Source organism: Amblyraja radiata, chromosome 10, assembly GCF_010909765.2.
Source record: "Amblyraja radiata isolate CabotCenter1 chromosome 10, sAmbRad1.1.pri, whole genome shotgun sequence".
Taxonomy (NCBI): Eukaryota; Metazoa; Chordata; class Chondrichthyes; order Rajiformes; family Rajidae; genus Amblyraja; species Amblyraja radiata.
In genome coordinates, this window is record NC_045965.1 from 39,439,019 (window position 1) to 39,460,965 (window position 21,947).

Genomic DNA, 21,947 nt, shown 5'->3' on the forward strand with positions numbered 1-21,947 from the left:
CCGGGGATGTTGGCATTCCATGCTTCCCTCCCGTTCTCACTGTCTCCCACCTTCTCTCTTCCAGTGCCTTAGGTGTAACAATCGTACTGTAAGACTTGTCAAGGAACGACTCCGTTTCTCGGACGAACCGGAGGTCATCCACTTGCTTCTCCAGTTCCCCAACACGGCCCTTCAGGAGCTCTACCTGGATGCACTTTTCGCATTTGTAGCAGCCAGAGGCACCAGCGGTGTCCTTGACCTCCCACATACTGCAAGCATCACACTGAATCAGCTTGCCTGACATCTCCTTCTTTCGTCTCTCCCTCTGCAGTGTTTTGCGTAGTCTCCTCTCCTCAGCCTCCTCTCCGAAGACTCTCGAGCCAAAGACTCACACTTTGCTCTCGAGCCAAAGACTCACACTTTGCTCTCGAGCCAAAGACTCACACTTTACTCACAGGGCACTTCCCTCACAAGGCCGCTCACTCACTGCCGCTCCCTAAGAGCAGTCTTACTTAAATTGACTGATAAATTGCCTGATTTACCAATTTACAAACCAAATTCCTCAGTTTTCAGCTGTTTTCCCAGCACTGACTCACTTCTCTCCTCCCACTTGGGCTAGAGCCAATCAGTCGTATCTCTTGCTAATCTCCTCCTGCTGTTGTTGTTGCTCCCAAAGCTACAGCAGTTCTGAGATCATGTGAAATTATTGTACTCAAGTGCACTTTCACAAGATTTGTTCTTTTTTTTATGCAAACTAAAAACTAAAAGGGGCAATGCAGTGGCACAAAGATAGAGTTGCGACTATAGACCTGGGTTTGATCCTGACTACAGGTGTATCTGTGAGGAGCTTGTACGTTCTCCCTGTGACTGCATGGGTTTGCTCAGGGTGCTCCGATTTTCTCCCACACTCCAAAGACGCACAGGTTTGTAGGTTAATTGGCATCTGTTAATTGTAAATTGTTCCTAGGGTGTTGAATAATGCTAATGTACGGGATGATCGCAAGTCAACACTGACTCGGTTAGTCAAAGGGCCTGTTTCCATGCTGTATCACTAAAGTCTAAATCTTCTCTGTGAATAGTTTGAGCAAGGTACCGGATTAGCAGTTTGTTGCTTCACCATAACTTTGTAACATGTTGGGCAGTACCAAAATGAATTGTATTCTAAAATTTGTAATGGGGAGTACTGATCCTGTCCATTCTTGGTTGAGGAAACTACATGGGAAGCTGTATGGGAGCAGGAACTAGTTACTTGCAAGGCATTCAAGCATAGACTGAATAGTTTGTGCTTAATGGCCTGCTTTGGTGTTGTAACTTCTTAATTTCTTTCTGTATCTAATGCTTCATTCTACTATTAGAACATTAATTGATTAAAGTTTTCCCCCTTTGTTATAGTTTCTGCATTTTATGCTGAGTGTTTCGCAAAGAAAATCCAGTTCAATGCACACATTTGGACTAAATCTAAGTTTCTTGGAATGTCTATAGGAGTGCATAACATAGGACAAGGTGAGTTTATTTCACAAACGTCCTCCTGCACTAACATTCTATATTTCCATTGCAATAAGCCACTAGCACTACTGCATTTAAGTTTATGTTCTATACATTTTTCTCCCCGCTCCTCTGCTAATGATTTTTGTTAGCGATGCATTGGACAGGAGTCTTACTCCCTTATTTGTTGAACAGTCTGATACACTGGAATCTCTAACAACAATTGATATAACAATTGGGCTGTAGTTTCATTACTGCCATATTTGCAGTGGAGGTAATTATACATGATACCCCTGGAAGACCTCAAGGGCCTTTCTAACCAACAGACCCCAGTCTGTTAGGTTAGACAAGCACACCTCTTCAACCCTCACCCTGAACACCGGCGTTCCACAGGGCTGTGTGCTGAGCCCCCTCCTCTACTCCCTCTTCACCTATGACTGCACACCTGTACATGGTACTAACACCATCATCAAGTATGCAGATGATACAACGGTGATTGGCCTCATCAGCAATAACGATGTCGGCCTACAGGGAGGAGGTCCAGCACTTAGCAGCATGGTGCACTGACAACAACCTGGCCCTTAACTCCAAGAAGACCAAGGAGCTCATTGTAGACTTCAGGAAGTCCAGGGGCGGCACGCACACCCCCATCCACATTAACGGGACGGAGGTGGAACGTGTTTCTAGCTTCAGGTTCCTGGGAGTCAACATCTCCGATGACCTCTCTTGGACCCACAATACCTCAACTCTGATCAAGAAGGCTCACCAGCGTCTCTTCTTCCTGAGGAGACTGAAGAAGGTCCTCAGATCCTGGTGAACTTCTACCGCTGCACCATCCAGAGCATCCTTACCAACTGCATCACAGTATGGTATGGCAACTGCTCTGTCTCCGACCGGAAGGCATTGCAGAGGGTGGTGAAAATTGCCCAACACATCACCGGTTCCTCGCTCCCCTCCATTGAGTCTGTCCAAAGCAAGCATTGTCTGCGGAGGGCGCTCAGCATCGCCAAGGACTGCTCTCACCCCAACCATGGACTGTTTACCCTCCTACCATCCGGGAGGCGCTACAGGTCTCTCCGTTGCCGAACCAGCAGGTCCAGGAACAGCTTCTTCCCAGCGGCTGTCACTCTACTCAACAACGTACCTCGGTGACTGCCAATCACCCCCCCCCCCCCCCCCCCCCGGACACTTATTATTATTTATTCAAATCATTTGCTATGTCGCTCTTCCAGGGAGATGTTAAATGCATTTCGTTGTCTCTGTACTGTACACTGACAATGACAATTAAAATTGAATCTGAATCTGAAGGGCCTGACCCACTTACGCGATGTTTTCGGCGACTTGCCGGCACCCGTCGTAGCCACAGCAGGTCACCGAAAATGTTCAAAATGTCGCGGGGTGACGCCAGTATGGTCGTGAGTAGTGGCCCAGAGTCTGATCTTTTTCTGGTCGCCAATGGATTTTCAACACTTTTAAATTTTTCGGCAACCTGTTGCGACTATGACGGGTGCCAGCAAGTCGCCAAAAAAATTGCGTAAGTGGGACTGGCCCTTCACTCTCTGAAGGAGGCCAATTGTAGAACATTGATAACCAAGGCTGATTTGTAAAAGCTGATGCAGATTTGACACTGACCCTGGATCCAGGTTGGGTTGGGACTCTAATGAGTTTATCCTTGAACTGTTTGGGAAATAGTACTCTTATTTATTTATTCTTAAAAATACAGGATTATTTTTCATTGTAACTTTCACAAATATAACTCAACTTTCTCTCAAATTCAAATTTTTTGAAAAACAAACTGTTTAGTTCCTTTTAACTGGCTAGTTTAAATCGAGCTTACTCTAAATGTCAGAATTTGGACGTTTTTAACTCAATTCATTTTCACCTGGTCGTCATACTTGCCTGATTTATGTTGAACGTTCCTGTTTCACTTTGTACAATTTAATGCCTGCTGGTTTTGCATTTGTTCATTTGAGCATATTACTGTAAAGAGAAGTCAGTGGGGTTAATTTATTTTATATTTATTTATTTTTTAATTATCTGATAATATTTTCCTCACCATGACCACTTACAAATTCTGACTAATTCACCATTTGTCTGTTTCTTGTATTTTGACAGGATGCGTCTCTTTGCTCGATTATGATGAGCATTATATTCTCACTTTTCCAAATGGTTATGGAAGGCAAGTATTGTCCAATACAGTGTCACTTACCATTTCCATATTGTCAATCAGTATGTATTAAGAGAAGCTTATTATTCGAAAGACATGCTAAATATTATGATTCATTTACTTCTCAGGTCAATTCTAACAGTTCCATGGGTGGAACTAGGAGGCGAATGCAGCATAACCTGCGCAAAAACAGGATACAATGCCAGCATTATATTTCATACCAAGCCATTCTATGGAGGCAAAAAACACAGAGTAACTGCAGAAATCTTGTAGGTTTATATTACATATTTTATTGCCATTTTTCATTACCTATACTCTCAATGAAAATACCGATTAATTTATTTTGCTATTTCAGTTCTCCAAATGACAAGAAGTCCTTCACCTCAATTGAAGGGGAGTGGAATGGAGTGATGTATGCTAAATGGAGTACTGGGGTAAGTTTTGTTAACTCTCTCTCTGTGTAAAATGCTGTCTGACATGCCAACAATGCATCCATGCCAACCTTCAAGTACCCAGTTACACTAGTGCTGCACTAATGCCATCTCATTCAACCCTCATTTCGATCAACTGAATCTGCCACCCATATGACTTGGGGATCTGGGAAAAAACTGGCTCACCTGGGGAAGGCCACTAGAAATACATGCAAACTCCACGCTGACAGAACTGGTGGCAAGCAAGTACTGAACCAATTTTGCTGGAGCAAATAACAGTTCTATTATCTGCACCACTGTGCTGCCCTGCTGAGTATCTCCAGCATTGTGTTTTCATTTTTGATACCCAGCTTGCAGGTTTTTTCAAATTTTGATTAATTTTTATACATTTTCAATTCAATTGTGCTATCTTGATGTTTCTCATAAAAACTGAAGATATTGTTCAGTTTGTCAACAATCCTTTGGCTGATTTCACTAGGTAGTTAAGATAACTTAATTATTGTTAGCATTGTTGGAATTCAATGTTATTGAGATGTTAATTATAAATTTGTATAAAGTCATTATAACCTTTTTAAGATACGCCTGCCATATTTAGATGGACACCTGTGGCATCAGGCCGGTCCCATATGAGTGGCAAGTTAAAGTACAAGGAAAGTAGTGCTGGGGGTCTCTATGTGAGGAGATTTTTGAATTGTGCCTGGTATCTGATAGTAAAAGAAAGTATAGTGTGCAATTACACTGTTTTATGATTATAAAATTAACATCTGACAGTAAATGTGGTTATAATGTCTTCATGGCTTAGCTAATATTGACATGCGTTTCTAATGAAGGAGGGCAGCATATTTGTGGATACAAAGAAATTGCCCATTATCAAAAAGAAAGTGAGAAAACTGGAAGATCAAGATGACTTTGAATCTAGAAGGTAATGATCTGTAATCTTTGTATTCCAAATAAATGTGAATTTAAAAGAGATGGAAGGAGTGGGGTGACAATTGTACTTGCTTTCTATAATGATTATTATAAATTTATTGGAGTACACTGAAAGCTCATTGTATTAGATGGCTTCGAGACATCTCAATTTTCACCAATTAAATGCATTTCCCTACATTTACATCAATTTCAAGAGCTCTAGATTTATTTTAAAGTTATGAACACGAGTGCTTTCTGCACCTGTATGCACCTTGTTTTAATGCCTTCAATGCCTAAGTGAAGCATTAGATTTCTCTTAAAGAATAAAAATTACTCAAATGGAAATTGCAGCCTGTATCTTACCCTTTGCTCTATCTATTGTAATTGAGTTTGACTTGATTTATTTTTATATATAGTATTATTTGACGTGATTGGATAGTATGCAAAACAGAGCTGTTCACTGTACCTCAATACACGTGACAATAATAAACCTAAACCTAATTCATATTAGTGGGAGAATAAAATATGGCCATAATGATTAACAATGTGGTATACTGAAATGGAGAAATGACCCTAATTGTTTTCATGTAATGCGTCTAAATATGGCAAGATGAGCAAGAGCTTGCCTGTTGTTTTATTTACATGTGTTCTTGCAACAGAACCGATGGCTGTGGGCACAAAGGGTTTGGTACATGTAACTCAGACCTTGCACACTCACTAAGATTTCGCAAAAATCTACCTGTTTCCATTATCATTTTCTGCTCTTCGCTGCATGTATTCAATTAATTTTAATAATGAGAGTGAATTTCTTAAGAATTTTAGCTTCAAAATCAGTCTTGCCACTTTGTGCTCTCTTTTTAACACCCACTTCTCCAGTGAAAACACTTTGTAAATGGAATAAATATTTGATATCTTTGTAAGGTGTCTATCATGAAATGATTTCTTAGTGTTGATAGCTTGTCAAATAACATCAGGGAAGAATAAGAATTTCATTTGTGGTTTCATACAGACTTTGGAAGGACGTAACACACAACTTAAAAATAAAGGATATTGATGCTGCCACGGAGGCAAAGCACAGACTTGAAGAAAGACAAAGAGCTGAAGCAAGGGAGAGAAAAGAGAATGAAGTTCAATGGGAGACACGGGTATGTTGTTTCTGATTCCATTAAAGACGAGTGTGCAGTTAATATTGTTGGTAAAGGTGGAGACAGTGCAAATGAGAAACACTACAATTTGTTGAGGAAAGAGAAGGTGGAAATTGCAACAGTGGCCTAATTTTTCCATCCTGGGATAATCAGTAGAGGATTGGAAGTTTCAAATGGCACATCCCATTTTAAAAATCTATTTAAATCAGCCAAACTACTGTTAATGGTAGGCAAACGTTTACTCGCAATAATCCAACATTAACTAACATTGGGAAGAACATGGGTTTGCAAATCTAAAAGCAAAATGCTGCCGATTCTCAATCTGAAGAAACAATGCTGTAAATGTTCAGCAGGCCTTGGTAGCATCTTTGGAGAAACATTCCAGGTCCAGAGCTGTTCAACGTTTTAAATTGCAGAGAAAGTGAACAGGGGTGGAAAGAAATTAGAGATGATTTTTGATAGGTTGGAGACTAGGAGAGATTATCTTATGTAATGGGTGATGGTGTTGCTTAAAGAGCATCTCAGAATTACAGCTGGTAAGGGCTGGTGAAAAAGATGTCTGGAGGAGGTATAAACTAGGAGGTGGAAGATGAAATCTTAAATACCGTAAGAACGAGAGGAAATAACTGAAAGAAACAAGACCAGAATGTCTGATGATAATTTGTTGTATCCTGAAGGCTGTATTGTGCCAACTCTGAAAATGATGTACCGGTATAATAAAAATCTTGCATGCAGTAGCGGACTCTGACAATACACGAGCATATAAATTATACACAAATTATCCAACCCAGCAAAATGAAAAAGTCTATTATGATAAAAATAAGCTGGACCTTAACACAAAAAAAACAATTAGAAAATAAATCCATCCTAATCCAAGGTAGCGGTTGTGGGCGATAGTGTTCCTTTGCTGAGGTCAAATTAGGATTGGGCAGGTCAGTTCAAGTGGCTAATAGTTGTAGGATAGTGGCTGCCCCAGAACCTGATGCGGTGAAACTTCAGGCTTCCATACCTCCTGCCCAACGGTCGTGGTAAAATGAGGGTATGGCCCAGATGGTGGGAATTCCTGATACTAGATGCCGCCTTTATGAGGCAGCACCTGTGTAGATGCATTCAGTGATGGGGATGGTCCAGGCTGAGTCCACTGCCCTGCAGCTTCTTGTGTGCCTGTGCATTGGAATTGCCATACCAGGCCATGATGCAACCAGGATGCTTTCTACACTGCAGAGGTTTATTTGAGTATTCAACAACATGCTTCTAAAATTAGAGGAGTTTGCAAGCCTTCATTGTGGTTACATTATCGCCAGCCCATTAACGAAAACTGGCACCTGGTCTCCCGACTTCCCATTACTGAAGTAAATGAGTTCCTTGGTCTTGCTGACGTTGAGCAAGAGGTTGTTGTTACAGCACCACTCGACCAGGTGTTCTCTCTCCTGTACACTATATAGCTTTGCAACTAAATGTATGAGTTCTATTCCAGTCTTTCATTTCCCTAATGTCGAGGTGATGACAACAGTTATAATTAGTGGCACCATAAGATTTCAATTTGTACAATTGTAGTCTGAGAGATATAGCACAAAAATACTCCCTTCAGCCTGTCAAGTCCACGGCAACTGTCAAACATCCATTTATACTAATCCCTAACCATTTTATTCTTCTGACACGCCAATGTCCTTATTCTATCACTAACCTGTGCATTTGGGGCAATATATACATCCCGTTTTTGAGATGTGGGAGACAACTGGAGCACCAGTAAAAACCTACATAATCATAGGGAGAATGTACAAACTCCACACATACAACACAAAAAGGCAGGAACTTGAACCATGAGCTGTGAGGAAGTAGCTATATGAACTGTACCACTCTTATTGTGTGATTTTTTATGTGTTTTTCTAATTATGATGGAAATTACATTTGATCTCTTACCTCCAGGTGTTCCACGAAGATGGAGAATGCTGGATATACGATTATCCACTGCTGAAGAGGTTGGGTGGCAATAAATATTAAGATAATGCTTCAAAAATGACTGAACTGAACACATTTAAAGCCTACAATTGAAAAATACTTTCTTTTGCCTAACAGAAAATTTTGTATCAAGATTCATAATATTTAATAAAACACTATTACTTTGTGGTTACTTAAATGCATTCATTTAAGAAATGCATTGTTTAGATTTCATCCGGTAAATTTAAAGTGGTTCGTTTCTCAGGGAAATTGGACTTCAAAGAGATGTGGTTGAACAATTAACATCCTGCAAGAGTTGTGAAAATGTTCTTCCTTTTTAGTGCTGTACAATGACTTGGAATGTTTGCTCCTGCTCCACATCAGAAATTTATAATTTTTGTTGCAATTCTCCAAGTATACAATTTCATCTGCCAAATTTGTGTAATCTCTGAAAATCTCAAAAACACAGCCCGAGAAATAGATCTTGGATATCTGTACAACCTATTACACTTTAAGTGCACTGTCTGTAATGTCATTTACAGATATAACAAATGTATCACTTTCATGTATTGTGTTTTTAGGTCCTCTGTTTACAAATGTAGGGCTCTCCTAGAATGATTCATTATTGCTTGAACCTCTTTTCATTGATATGTGTACATATATATAGTATATAAATATATATATATATGGAGAATTTCATTAATATGGTGTGTTTATTAGTGAACTGGAATAAATGTTTATAGATAGCAGATATAAAATGAAGCCAATGACTGCTTTCTAATTAAACACACTTTGAGGCCTTCTTATTAATTTCAGTGTTACATTTGATTGAAATCTGTATATAATTTTATTCCAAGAATGAATGATTGCAGCTAGTTTTCATTCTGTTTATTGTAACAACATAATAAACCTTCATAATATACATCTTGCAGTGCTCATCATGAATTTGCATAAGTAAATTTGTACTGCGCTACCTGTACTGTTGAACTGTTAAAGAAAAACTTATTTTTGGGTGTAGGGCAAGGGAAAGTATAATGTGAAAATTAATCTGAAAACTTTGATTTTTAATGTCAACAATTTGAAAATGTAAAATATTTGTTAGCTCATTATTATATATTTGGATCCCTATTTTCTACTTGTTGATATTTTAGCCTCACCGTTTTATGGTTTGGGCAAAATACACTTCACTGGCTAAACCTAGATGGCCAAAATTAATGTTTCTTTGTTAATGTGCAAATACAGATTCTTGACTGTTCTCAGTTTTAAAGAAATGGTTAATTTCACATGTTTCAATTCCAAAAGCTTTAAAGTGCCCTCCTCGAGCTAGAGTAAAGGTTATCTGATCATAGTTATCTCTAACTATCAGCAATTTGTTTAAATTTTAGATTTTGGTGGTCTCTTAAAACCAACTATCACAAAAATTATTACTACAAAGGCAAGATGCTCGGAAAGAGCATCATAAGTTTTACATGCCTTTTAATTTTCAGAATTTTTGACATCTGTATTGCTCTGGAGATATTATATTTAGACTGCAGCAAATGACTTATCACCGCATCCTCAAGAACAACAAGGCAATAATTATTAGCTCGTGGAAGCAAATCCCAAATCTGTATTTCTCTAGTTTCATTAGAACGGTTGAGATCAATTTGTATGTGATTATTCATTTAAAGCAGGAAGAATTAGTAGCATTTGGCGTAATGTACAATTTTTCTTATGCTCCCTCTCCAAGTATGTGGATGTGCTGTCATAATTAGCATCTCAGAATAATTGCTCGGTGGTGTATAAAAGGAAGGCGGGCACCAGCAGAGCAGTAGGTTTGGGAGAGGTCGTGTTTGTGCAAGTGCAGTGTTTTCAAGAGAGTTTAAGGAATCAAGGGATTTGGGGAAAAAGCAGGAACGGGGTACTGATTTTAGATCAGCCATGATCATATTGAATGGCGGTGCTGGCTCGAAGGGCTGAATGGCCTACTCCTGCACCTATTTTTTCATATTTCTATATGTTTGAGGGCAAGTACTGAGCCTTTGGCTCATAAGACTTCAGCATGGAGGCTGAGGGGGGGGGGGGGGGGTGATGGCAAGATAAGGTCAACAATTTGTTTTCAACTTTTGCTTGGTCTTAGTGCAGCAGGGATGGCAGACACTGGTATGCTCCTCCTGCTGGATGTGGGAAGTCAGAGACGTGTGCCACAGTTCTATTAGCTTCAACTTGTGAACCACCCCTGTGCTTATCCATAACAATTTTAAAGTTCTAAATTGCAGTACGGATAGTTTTAATGGTATCAGACAGGAACGTGCAAAAGCTGATTAAAGTAGATTGTTGACAGGCAAAGGAACATCTGGAAAGTGGAATGCTTTTAAGGAGAGGTGCTTTAAGACCTGGAAGGTGGCTAATGCTGTGCTTCTTTTAAGGAGGGCTGCAAAGGAAAACCTGGGATCTATCGACCAGTAAACCTAACATCAATGATAGGAAAGTTACTGTAGAGGATGCTGAGGGATAAGGTGCACTCATCTAGAAAGTGTGTGAATGATTATCTCTCCTGAACTTGAGTTTTAAGAAAATGATGAGGCCAAGGTCATGGATGCTGTCCACATGAACCAGCAAGGCCTTGGGTAACTTTTCCATCCAGTAGGCTTCTCTGGAAGGTTAGATCGCATGGGATATAGGAAGAGGTTTCAGAATTGGTGGAAAGTGTTTTTTGGACTGGAGGCCTGTGACCAGTAGTGTGTCTCAAATGTTTTTAATGTTGCTTTTTAAAACAGCAATGCTGGGTCCCTTGCAGGTTGTCATCTATATTAATTATGAGAATGTGAATATTAATTTTGCTGATGTCATGAAAATAGTGGTCTTGTAGTTATCCAAACTAAAGCTGATCAATTATTGATTAACTCATCGGTAAGGTTGGCCAGTTAAGTTTATAAATGACCATTCATTCCCATTCTACTGAAGTTTTCAGTGATTTGTGAAATAGAATGTAGATTTCTTAGCTCAAACTTTCTAATACTATATTCATATACAGTTTGTGGGAGGAAAAATAAAAATTTTCAAAGAGCGTTTCCAATATGAGTGCCCAGCAGAAGCTTATATTCTCAGTCATGAATAATCAATTGAAGTAAAAAGAAACTGAACAATAAAATCCTAACCTCTGCACTTCTAGATATTGGCCATCTTTCTATGTAACCCACCCTACGATTGCAGGGTTTAATTCTGAGATATCCACACATTCCTTTTGCTGCCACCAATGCTGACCTGACCCAGAATTCTACTAGCAGTTTTTTGCTTAAAACAATCAATAGTTTGTTTATATTAATATCTACACACAATATATTTTATTATGTAAGTGCATGAGAAAACCACACAGATTTTCTGTATCAGTTATTTTTTAGAGAATCGATACTTTGCCAAATTGCTCTTCACAGAAATTCTAACCTTTTTTTCACTAACTAATTGCGCTCCTTGGCATCAGCAAATAGAACCACAATGCAAAACCTAACAGAACTTTCAACTGTCAGATAACAGTGAGCAAAGCAGCTGGTGGAATGAAAATTTGTTTCTGATGAATGTTTAAATTCATAAGGAGCCCCCTTATAAAGTCACAATCCAATATCTCAGATTAAAATGATGAATAAGATTTTCACCACCTCCATCTCCTGCAAAAAATCCCCAGTACAATCTATTTTTCATCTCAGTATTTTAAAATATAAATGATTTTGAATTAAATGTGTGGATTGTATTTATTCTGATTACAGAATCAGAAATTTACAGGAAATTTAAAATGTCCCAACTCTCCACCAAACCTATAAAGCATTAAAACAAACAATACAGGTCCATGACAATTCACTTATAGCTTTTGGGGTGGGAGATTGCAACCTTCACCTGGTTCGCCCTGTTTCGACAAATACAATCAACCCGGCGTGCACAATCAAATAAGATCAAATAGAACAAGGTGTCCTACAACTTTAAGCTGTGCACACCATACGCAAGAAGAAGAAGACTCACAGCTTTAATTAAGGATTAGTTTTTTTTATTCTTTGCACAAATATCAATTTATTTATTAAGAACACCAGTCAATTGGAGATTTAACCATGGCTCAACAAACTAATGATTACCTCTCTTGCAGAACTGGTATGTTCTAAATAGGCAGGTTTGTACATGGAGATTTTGTTTTACCTCCTCACAAAAGAATCCATTGCCAAACTGGTGACATTTTCCCCAAAAAGTGAAGTAATGGCAAACCAAAGTGCAATATAATTTAAATATTTACCGATATTTGTGGCTCAATGAATTCTGATGCAACTACATCATTATTGGATGATCAATAAAAGCACAAATCTTAAAATACACTCTCAGATAGTTATATTAGCACACTTATGGTGGAATGCCTTTTTTTTTAAAGCAGAAGCATTAATCAGGATTTCATTTTACGTGTAAATGCACATTCTTAGCAACACACTATATGTTATTGTGGGTCATTTCCAACTGACGGATGTCATTTCAAAACTTTATGGTAGGGATAAAGCTTTAGATTTGATGTGAAAGCAGAGATGTTGTTAATGGGAATTGCAGTTTTCATCAGCGGAGAGACGGCTACAAAGGAGAGCCAGAGTTCTTCCCCACACGCAGACTGATATTCATATTTGGAGCTATCGGTGACCTGATCCAGTTCGTGTTGCCCAGATCCAATCACCTATGAAACATAAGCAACAAAAAAATAATACAAATACAACAGAATCACAACCATTTCAGCATGAAAGTAAGCCATTCAACCCTTTCAATCCATACTAGCTCTATACAAGAGCAATCCAGCTAGCATTGTTTCCCTGTCAAGAGCCCTGCAATTTTATTCTTTTTCAGATTCTAACTAATGACTGCATAAAAACATTTTCATCCCATCACTGCATTATTTTCCTAATCACCTACATTCTGCAACCCCATCAATCTCAGTATCATCTGCATCTAACCAATCTAAGTTTACAGCCCAAATTATTTATCAATATCACAAACAAAGAACCCAGCATGAATCCTGGTTGAACTCCACTGGTCACAGACCTCCAGCCTGAATATTGTCCTGCTACCACAATCCTGTCTTTTATCAGTAATTTTATGAATCCATAACAATGAAAGATAATAGCAATATGTCTGCAATTTCCATTCTTCCTTCAGCAAATAAAGATAGATATAGATGTGGTAATTTAACTACTCTGTTCAGCTTTTTAAAATCTCATTCTTACTCATTTTAGCCATCAGCCTCTTCAAGATATTACAAACCTCTATCTGATACAAACACTGTTCATTGCTGAGATTCAAATGGCATTATCATCCTTGGTAAATACCAACATAAAGCATTCATTTAGCATCTTGAACATGTCCTGTGAATCAGATCTTTTTGAAAGCAGAGGTCAGAGCTAAGGTGTTTAATGAGTATGTTACATTGATTAGGAGGGGAAAGGGGAAACCCCATTTACTTAAATATAAATAGTTGTTAAATGTCTCCGAACATCAGAGCTCACAGGAGCATTGGGGTTAGGGGCAGAAGGTGCAAGACCTTTTAAGTGCACTGCTAAAATCCCATCCAGCCCATGCTGCAGGTATTCGAGCTGTATTGGACAAGGTAAACCCTCTGCGTCCAGACCAGGGAAGTTCAGGCATGGGGGAAGCAAGCCATCACAATCTACCCATTATTGATTCATGAAAGGTAATTATAATGGCAGAGGTCCAGAATGTCACATAAAATGCTCTTACCACTGATTAGACTAAAACCAAACATGAAATTCATCCTAAATCATTTCATTAACAATTCACATAGAATACTGAAAAAAAAAGACAGCAAGGGACAAGATTTCCATGAATTAAATTTGGGATTCCTCTAATTGTATAGCAGAGAAACCACTAAATTATTAGGAAAGTGGGTTTTAAAAATTTAAGATAATAAAAATTTAAATATGTTTTGCATCTCACACAAAACAATTTCATGGCAGACCTTCTACATATGAGGGAAATATCCAAGAAGTCATTTATTGTTAAGGATAAACCTACTGGGTAGGCTGTACTTACATGAATACTAAGTTTTTTACTCTTCTGCCCCTGGTGCCCTGAGAACCAAACTACCAAATCTGCTTTGGTGAATGATTTAAGGGCTTGAATCTGTTTAAAACATAATAGGTATGGTATTAACATATTTGTTGTATTTTTCTTAATGCGATAATTTTGACAAGACATCAAAAGTACAGAATAAAAAATGCATATTCTTTCTCTCCACTGTATTATAGAAAACAAGGTACCATGCAATACAAGCACGTCCAGTTACAAAATTAAATAATCAGGAGGAAAGTTCCCCACTCATCCTCAGTTTATATAGATTTGTACAAAGCATATCCACATGCTTTATCTATGATGTATATTAGAAGGATGGGCCTTCAAGGCTGTTCTGCCATTTAATAAGATCATGACTGACCATGCTGTAACTTCATTTCTGCATTCCTACCTACTTGTGGTAACCTTTTACCTTGTTGCTTAATAAGTATCTTCTGGTTCAAAGTATTCAAATACTTCACTTGAACCACAATTTCAGGAAAAGATTCAGATTCAGATTCAAGAAGTTTATTGCCATGTCAACAAGTTGATAGGAATGTGTCTTGGTTCGCTCTCAGACAGATACAATACAGTACAATACAACCACTGCATACACCACAATAAATAATACAGACAATACCGTACGAAGGACAATATATACAGGAAGGACAGTACCCAGCAGCGTCATGTTAAGCGTAAGTGCAAGTGCAAAAGAAAGTGCAGAGTGATTAGTGCAAATTCAAATATCTGATGGCTTGGAGGTAGGTTCTGTCTCTGAAGCGAGATGTTTTACTTTTAATGCTTCTATATCTCCTTCCTGATGGGAGGAGATTAAAGAGGTAATGTGCCGGGTGAAAGTGGTCTGCTATGATTTTTTTTGGCCTTTCTGGTGAGTCTTGTTGAGTAAAGTGATGTCACTGAGGGAAGTCTGCTGCAACCGATGATCTTAGAAGCTCGGCGCACTATTCTCTCCAGCCGAATTTTATCCTGCGAGGTTGTGTGACCATACCAGACAAGCATGGAGAATGTGAGTATGCTTTCTATGGTAGACCTATAGAAGTGGGTCATGGCTGGTCGACTGACCCTGAATTTTTTGAGCTGCCGCAGGAAGTAGAGTCGCTGGTGGCACTTACTGATTATGAGACTGGTGTTGAGCTCCCATGATAGGGATTGATGTATGATGGTCCCGAGGAACTTAAAGGAGGTGACCCTCTCAACCACCTCTCCATTGATGAAGAGAGGGAGGAGGGGGGTGGCCTTCTTTCTGAAATCAACAACCAGCTCCTTAGTTTTTGAGATGTTAAGTATGAGACTCTGAACCCTATGCAAGAAAAAAAGTTTCCACACCTCCATATAAATGGTGACACCTTATTTTAAAACAGCAACCTCCAGTTCCAGATTTTCCCACAAGAGGAAACATCTCCAAATCTACCCAGTTAAGTCAACTTCACTAAACTGCAGCAAATACAAGTCTAGCCTATCCAATCTTTCCCACTAAGACAATTCATCCATTTTAAATATTGGTCCGGTAAATCTTCCCTAAACTGCCTCCAATGCATTAATATTCCTCTTTAAAAACAGATTAATACTTTACACAGCACTCCAAATGTGATCTTACCAATGCTCTACAAGGCTGAAGAATAACCTTAGATAGACACAAAAAACTGGAGTAACTCAGCAGGCCAAGCAACATTACTGGAGAAAAGGAATAGGTGACGTTTTGGGCCAAGACCCTTCTTCAGACTGAGAGTCAGAGGAACAGTGGATACAGTAGATGAGGTTGGAGGTTGTACAAGTGAACCTCTACCTTACCTGAAAGGACTATCGGGGTTCCTGGACAGAGTCGAGAGAGGAGGTATAGAGACAGGTGTTGCATCTCCTGCGGTTGCAGGGGAAGGTATCTGGCGGGGGTTGATTTGCCTGGGAAGGGATGAGTTAACCAGGAAGTTACGGAGGGAATGGTCTCTGCGGAAAGGGGTGGAAATGGGAGGATGTGACTAATGGTGGGATCCCGTTGGAGGTAGAAACCTCCTTTCTGTGTTCAACTCCTCTAACATCCTGTTAACTTTACAAATTATTTGCTACACCTGCATACTATAGCCTTCTCTGGACTAAGACACCTAAATTCCTCAGCAATCTCTTCACGTTCTAATCAAAATATATAGGTCCTCATGCTGGTTTTAATACACCACTCCTATTAACATCCAGCATTTCATCCATCTATGTAAGATATATCTCACAATATTCACAAGACTAACCAATTTAGTGAAATACATGTCCAAAATAGCAGCTATTATAAATAAACTAAATGTCATATGGATAAATAAAGGTGAACAAAAAAAAAGTTTTTTTCCTTTTAAGCAGACGATAAAACAAATCACCTAATTCATCCTCCACGACTTAATGGGGTTTTATCCCTGCTTGTTGCCAGTGAATCACAATTGTGGGCTAGTTGTGGATAATATTTGTTTCTACTGCCATTCACTGGTTTATGCAGAGGTGACTCAGGCATGGGGTTCCAATCAACCACTTGTCTAAGTATGTTTTTTGATGATACTAAAATATGCAGCATATACAGAGAGACATTCTAAAACATCTGTGAGTTAAGGAATGGCCTAATGCCAGTACCTTTATTGATAGTGTTGATCTTTGAAACAGAGAGTAACAAATTACACACAGGTATATAAAAGTTGGTGTTTTTATGTCTGTCGCTGTTGGAACATTCTACAGCAGCGTAGCCTTATTTTCACGCAAATTATTCTCTTTCACATTTGCCCATCACAGCCCACTCTTAGTTCTTTTTGCCCTTAACCTACAAGCATGTTTTGTGGGACGAGAGGGGAAATAGGAGCATTTTGAAAGGAAACCTACATGGTCAAGGAAGGAATAAATGCAAACTTTGCACAGACAGCACCTGCACTAAGGATCAGACCCAAGAGGCAAACAGCATTAAATGTTGTACCATCCACCCATGACTAAATTGCATAAATGATCCTATTATCCCTCAGGTAGACACAAAATGCTGGAGTAACTCAGCGGGTCAGGCAGCATCTCTGGAGAGAAAGAATGGGTGACGTTTCGGGTCTAGAAGGGTCTGAAAAAGGGTCTCGACCCGAAGCATTTTGTGTCTACCTTCGATTTAAACCAACATCTGCAGTTCTTTCCTACACTATTGTCCCACAGTATCTGTTTCACTGCAGAAGTAGGTATTCTATACCAATTCTACCCCACTCGGAAACAAATTTATACAAGGTCATTACTGTTCCTAGTTAGATAGGGAATATGCCCAACTAAAAGTACAGCGCATTTTAAAACAGCATTATCTGACTGCAGCATACATGAGTGTGGATTTTGGTTAGGGATAAAAATTAAATTAATTGATTAAATAAAAATAATTAATTAATGTGGGTATGGCAGGATAAGGGATGTTGTAGCTTTTGTAGGAAATGATGAAAAACCATGTGTGCAGCCAAAGAAACATGGGCTCAGAATTAATGTGTTAAGAGTCTGAGATATCTTTTCTCGTGACAGATAAATTGGCCACTGTAAATTTCCCGTAGTATGTAGGCGAGCAGTAGAATCAAGGTGGTTCTGGACAGATAGAATTGAGATTAAAATGGGATCAGTAAAGCGTTAGTGCTTGTAGGTCGGTGTGGACTTGTGGGCTGAAACACCTGATAGCAGGCAGTACGACAATAACTAGATTGTATTAAATAATTTTAAAATGGTTTGGTCTTAAACAAAGATGATAGAATATTCTCACAATCATTGTTCCGATATCTTTAAACTGCAAACATTTAAACGCACTATGTATTAAAGAAAAGAAAATTCACTGCTTAGTTAAATATTGTTGCATTAGCTAGGTTGCATGGAATGTAGCATCCTCCTTTCTTATTTTTACTTAGCTTAATAATACCTCATGGGTAAGCCTGTCAAACAGGTATTGCTGTGTAAAAACTTCATCCCAGTTTCTGTCCACTTCTTCCCCTAGATGTGTGTCTTCACAAAGCTTAAGCTTAATCAATGCAGTTACCTGTTCAAGTAATAAAAATGATTAAATATTTAAAATATATTTATAAAGTAGCAAAAACCTGTCTTCGAGTACAACATTCCCCAAATCAAGTAATCATCAACATAAATGTAGTAGAATAACAACCACAGGTGTACTTTTCCTTTAATAGTTTTAATAATACATTTCATGAATATATGAATTAGTAAAGGTTCAAAGTGGCAGTATTTTAATCAGCTTCCTAAACTCAGTTACATTTACTTAAATGAAACTGAGTTTCAAAGTGCAAAATACAGCTGCTGCCAAAACCATAGTTCAGCTACAAGATGAATTTCTACAAAACAGATTTATAGCAGAAGAAAACTATTCTAACAACGCTCAACAAATTTAGAGCAATGCAGGGAGGTCCACTAAAAAAAAAAGATCAACGTATAACAAATTCACTTTGGAAAGTGGCAACTGAACATATAAACACCACACCCAGATCATAAATTACTGCATTTAAAAAAAGCTTCTTCCTCATGTCACCTCTGGATCTTTTGGTAATCTTGATCCTTCAATTGTCTAAGTCTCTTAAATAACTAATGGAAATAAAATTTCTATTTACCATATCCAAACACCATCATGATTTTGTATATTATTAAATCTCTTTTTCAGTAATGCCATAGAATAATTACCGATGGAAGTCAATTTATTTGGTATTTTCAAAAGGATTCATGCAGCAAAGCAAAATTATTTATTAATGTCATAACGGACTTGGATACAACTTGGTTCAAAGGGTCATTTGCTACCTCAGCGTTGCTTGGTTTTAAAAGGACATTATTAATTGTCCATGTGATACTGGATATCACTCCATAGCTTGTTTTACTTACTAAACAGATCTTAACCAGGCCTTGGGTTTTATGGCTTAAGTACATCTTTAAAAACAGATATATTCACAGACACATATTGGAGGAAGGGTTTAACTATATTGTGATTAGTGGTGTTCTAAATTGTTGGGTAAATTATGTCTTTAACTTGAACTCTTATAATAGATATACAGCAATGGAAACGGGTGCTTCAGCCTACTAAATCTATTCTGCCCGTGCACAAATATTTCTCATTTCATTCCATTCAACAATTGTCCTTTTGTCTATCTGCAAACTTCTGCTGAGGGTTGAAAAAAACGGAATGATTTCCAAAATAAGCTAGGGTCAATTTGTGATTATTTGTTTTCCATAGAAGTGAATATTCACTGCTGTGGTTGCTAACTGGATTTTACCTCCTTTTCTGGAAATATAATAATAATAATAATAATCTTTATTACGGACTCAAGGTCCAGACAAGGGGCAACATTACATTAAAAATGCATTGCATATCAAATATCATAAATACATATAAAATCTTGGTATATCACTTATAAAAACATCATAATTTATATATTTAAAAAAACCCCACAATACATAAGTTAAAAATCCAGTTAAAAAGATGATCAATGTCCTACAACGAGACAACGATACCAGTGTCTCCACAGCTGGGATTCGTAGCGTGTAGTACTAACCCTTATGTTTGACAAGGCCACAATAAGCACATTTTTAGAGTCATTTATCGTGCAAATGAATTTACACATGTGGTGTCTTAGGATAGCTTCTAAGGTACTGACTCCTGCAGCCACAAACATATTACTGGCACTACACCATCTAGGTTGCCTTAGCAGTGTTCTCATGGCATCGTTATATGCCACCTTTAGTCTCTGCATACTTGTCTTTAAATAGTTCGACCACAGGTGCGCAGTGTAGAGTGGTGTGCAGTATGCTCTAAATAGCGACATCTTCACCGCATCTGCACACGCACCAAATTTATGCAAGAGAATATTCGCCTGTACATACAGCATGGGTCGTTGCCTATAAATATCCTCATCATCTGTCATTTGTTCTGTAATAACATGCCCTAGATATTTTATCTTATTACAGACACTAAGATTATTGTCAGACAATTTAAAATCAGGATATTTTAGACATTTATCCTCTTTGGTTCTACAGATCATAACAGCACTCTTACTAGCATTATATTTAATGTCATGTTCCACACCATACACAGAACATATAGTAAGGAGCTGCTGGAGACCAGCGCTAGATGGACTAAAGACCACAAGATCATCTGCATACATAATATGGTTCACTAAAATATTACCAATCACGCACCCAGTGTTACAGGTTTTCAATTGTTTAGACAGATCATCAATATATAGATTAAAAAGGACTGGGGACAAAATTCCCCCTTGTCTAACACCATTGCTAACCCCAAATGGGGCTGAGACCCTATTGCCCCATTTTATTTGCATAGTCTGGTGGGTATACCAGTAGGCCAGAATTCTAACAATGTATTCAGGCACCCCTCTTTGACTCATTTTACCAAACAGCTTTCTGTGATTAACACGGTATATTCACCACCCTGCAGTGAGGTACACTACCAAAATCCTCCAGGTCCATGAAGATTTTTGATGTCTCACAGATGGTCAAATACAAAAACATATTTACTCAATGCTACTGTAAACAAATCACTCTTACAAATATTTAACACTGCGGATGCAAGGACACTTGTTTAGGATAGCTTGTTGTCAAAGGTGTGTGCCTTGCTGATCCACAATGTGTCCACAATTGGTAAAGCAATTCTGCACATGGCAGCATCCTGGATACCTTGAGATAAGCCTGTTCATCCACACCACATCATACATTGATGACAGATTTATAATCCAACCCTTTATGATAGCACGGCAAAATCTGTTCATGATGTTTGTTCGTCAATTTGGGAACAATCACTACAACTTCATTGGGGAGGGAAGGATCAGTAAATAGGGCCAATGTTATGGCATTGTAAATTAGAATAGGGACAAGAGAGCTTTGGATGATGTTGAAGTTTATGGAGGATGGAAGATGAGCAACTGATCTGCAGTACACTCAAATGTCAACATGACATAAGCAAGGATGTGTTTCATCAGCAGGGCTAAAACATTAATGACTATGAGACAGAGGCAGAACCAGTCTTTGTGGTGAACAGAACAAGGGTTTTGAATTTCAGCTCAGAATAAATAGGAAGTTCAAAAAATCTAGTTTCACACAATCTAGTTCACCATAAAACAGTGACCCGATTGAGGAGATGGAATTGGGACTGAGGTAAACGGAATATAGCCGAGGGCAATAGTATTGGGGATTTGTCAAAGTTTAATTGGAGTAAGCAAAAATCAAACAAAAAAAACTGCAGATGCTGGAAATATAAAACAAAAACAGAAAAGCTAAAAATGCTTAGCCGATAAAAAGAGTTTTAGACCTGAAACATTAACATTTGTTCCTTTCCACAGGAACTGCTGTTATTTTTATTCCAGCATTTACAGTTTTTGTTTAAGTGGAGTAAGTATATCTGTAGCAGGATAAAATGCAGTGCAAGCTGACAAAACTAAAGAGTTGTAGGTTGAAAACATAAACATACTTGTGGAATAGATGTATTTTCTAATATTTAAGCAAGAGCAAATACACTATAGAGATGTGTTTTTTGTCATTTTGCTGTGATGATTTTGTTTTCATTTAAAAAGTCCAATGGATAATGAGAACCATTAAACCATGAAGAAAACTGGTCTTCAAAGCTTTACAACAATATTTTATTTGAATTGTTTGTAATATTACTTACCTGAGTATTGAAGGAATCTTGAGTCATTGATGTTAGTTTTTTATGAAAACTGCTCAGAAATTCTTCTATTTTCTTGTCTACTACTTCGGTACTGTTAAGAATTTAAATGTAATTAACAACAATGGAATCAGAACCCAGTACATGAA

The 21,947-nt window shown here is 38.2% G+C and overlaps 2 protein-coding genes across 8 annotated transcripts in view; one reads left to right on the forward strand and one right to left on the reverse strand.

Annotated features, from left to right (window-relative positions):
- osbpl9 (oxysterol binding protein like 9) overlaps window positions 1-8,981 on the forward strand; it is a 129,110-nt gene extending 120,129 nt beyond the window's left edge. For 4 of the 7 annotated variants that reach the window (XM_033028589.1, XM_033028590.1, XM_033028588.1 and 1 more), the window contains 7 exons: window positions 1,372-1,482; window positions 3,580-3,643; window positions 3,760-3,900; window positions 3,987-4,065; window positions 4,893-4,984; window positions 5,981-6,116; window positions 8,046-8,981. In XM_033028589.1, coding sequence (XP_032884480.1) covers window positions 1,372-1,482; window positions 3,580-3,643; window positions 3,760-3,900; window positions 3,987-4,065; window positions 4,893-4,984; window positions 5,981-6,116; window positions 8,046-8,120 — 698 coding nt within the window. In that variant the 3' untranslated portion in view covers window positions 8,121-8,981. The remainder of the gene's footprint in view (window positions 1-1,371; window positions 1,483-3,579; window positions 3,644-3,759; window positions 3,901-3,986; window positions 4,066-4,892; window positions 4,985-5,980; window positions 6,117-8,045) is intronic. The other 3 variants (XM_033028585.1, XM_033028586.1, XM_033028587.1) reach the window with 1 other exon arrangement.
- A 3,075-nt stretch (window positions 8,982-12,056) lies between these two features.
- Window positions 12,057-21,947, reverse strand: part of nrdc (nardilysin convertase) — a 75,703-nt gene continuing 65,812 nt past the window's right edge. The window contains exons 28-31 of the mRNA XM_033028584.1: window positions 21,802-21,892; window positions 18,043-18,159; window positions 14,109-14,198; window positions 12,057-12,741 (exon numbers count right to left, since the gene is read on the reverse strand). Coding sequence (XP_032884475.1) covers window positions 12,544-12,741; window positions 14,109-14,198; window positions 18,043-18,159; window positions 21,802-21,892 — 496 coding nt within the window. The 3' untranslated portion in view covers window positions 12,057-12,543. The remainder of the gene's footprint in view (window positions 12,742-14,108; window positions 14,199-18,042; window positions 18,160-21,801; window positions 21,893-21,947) is intronic.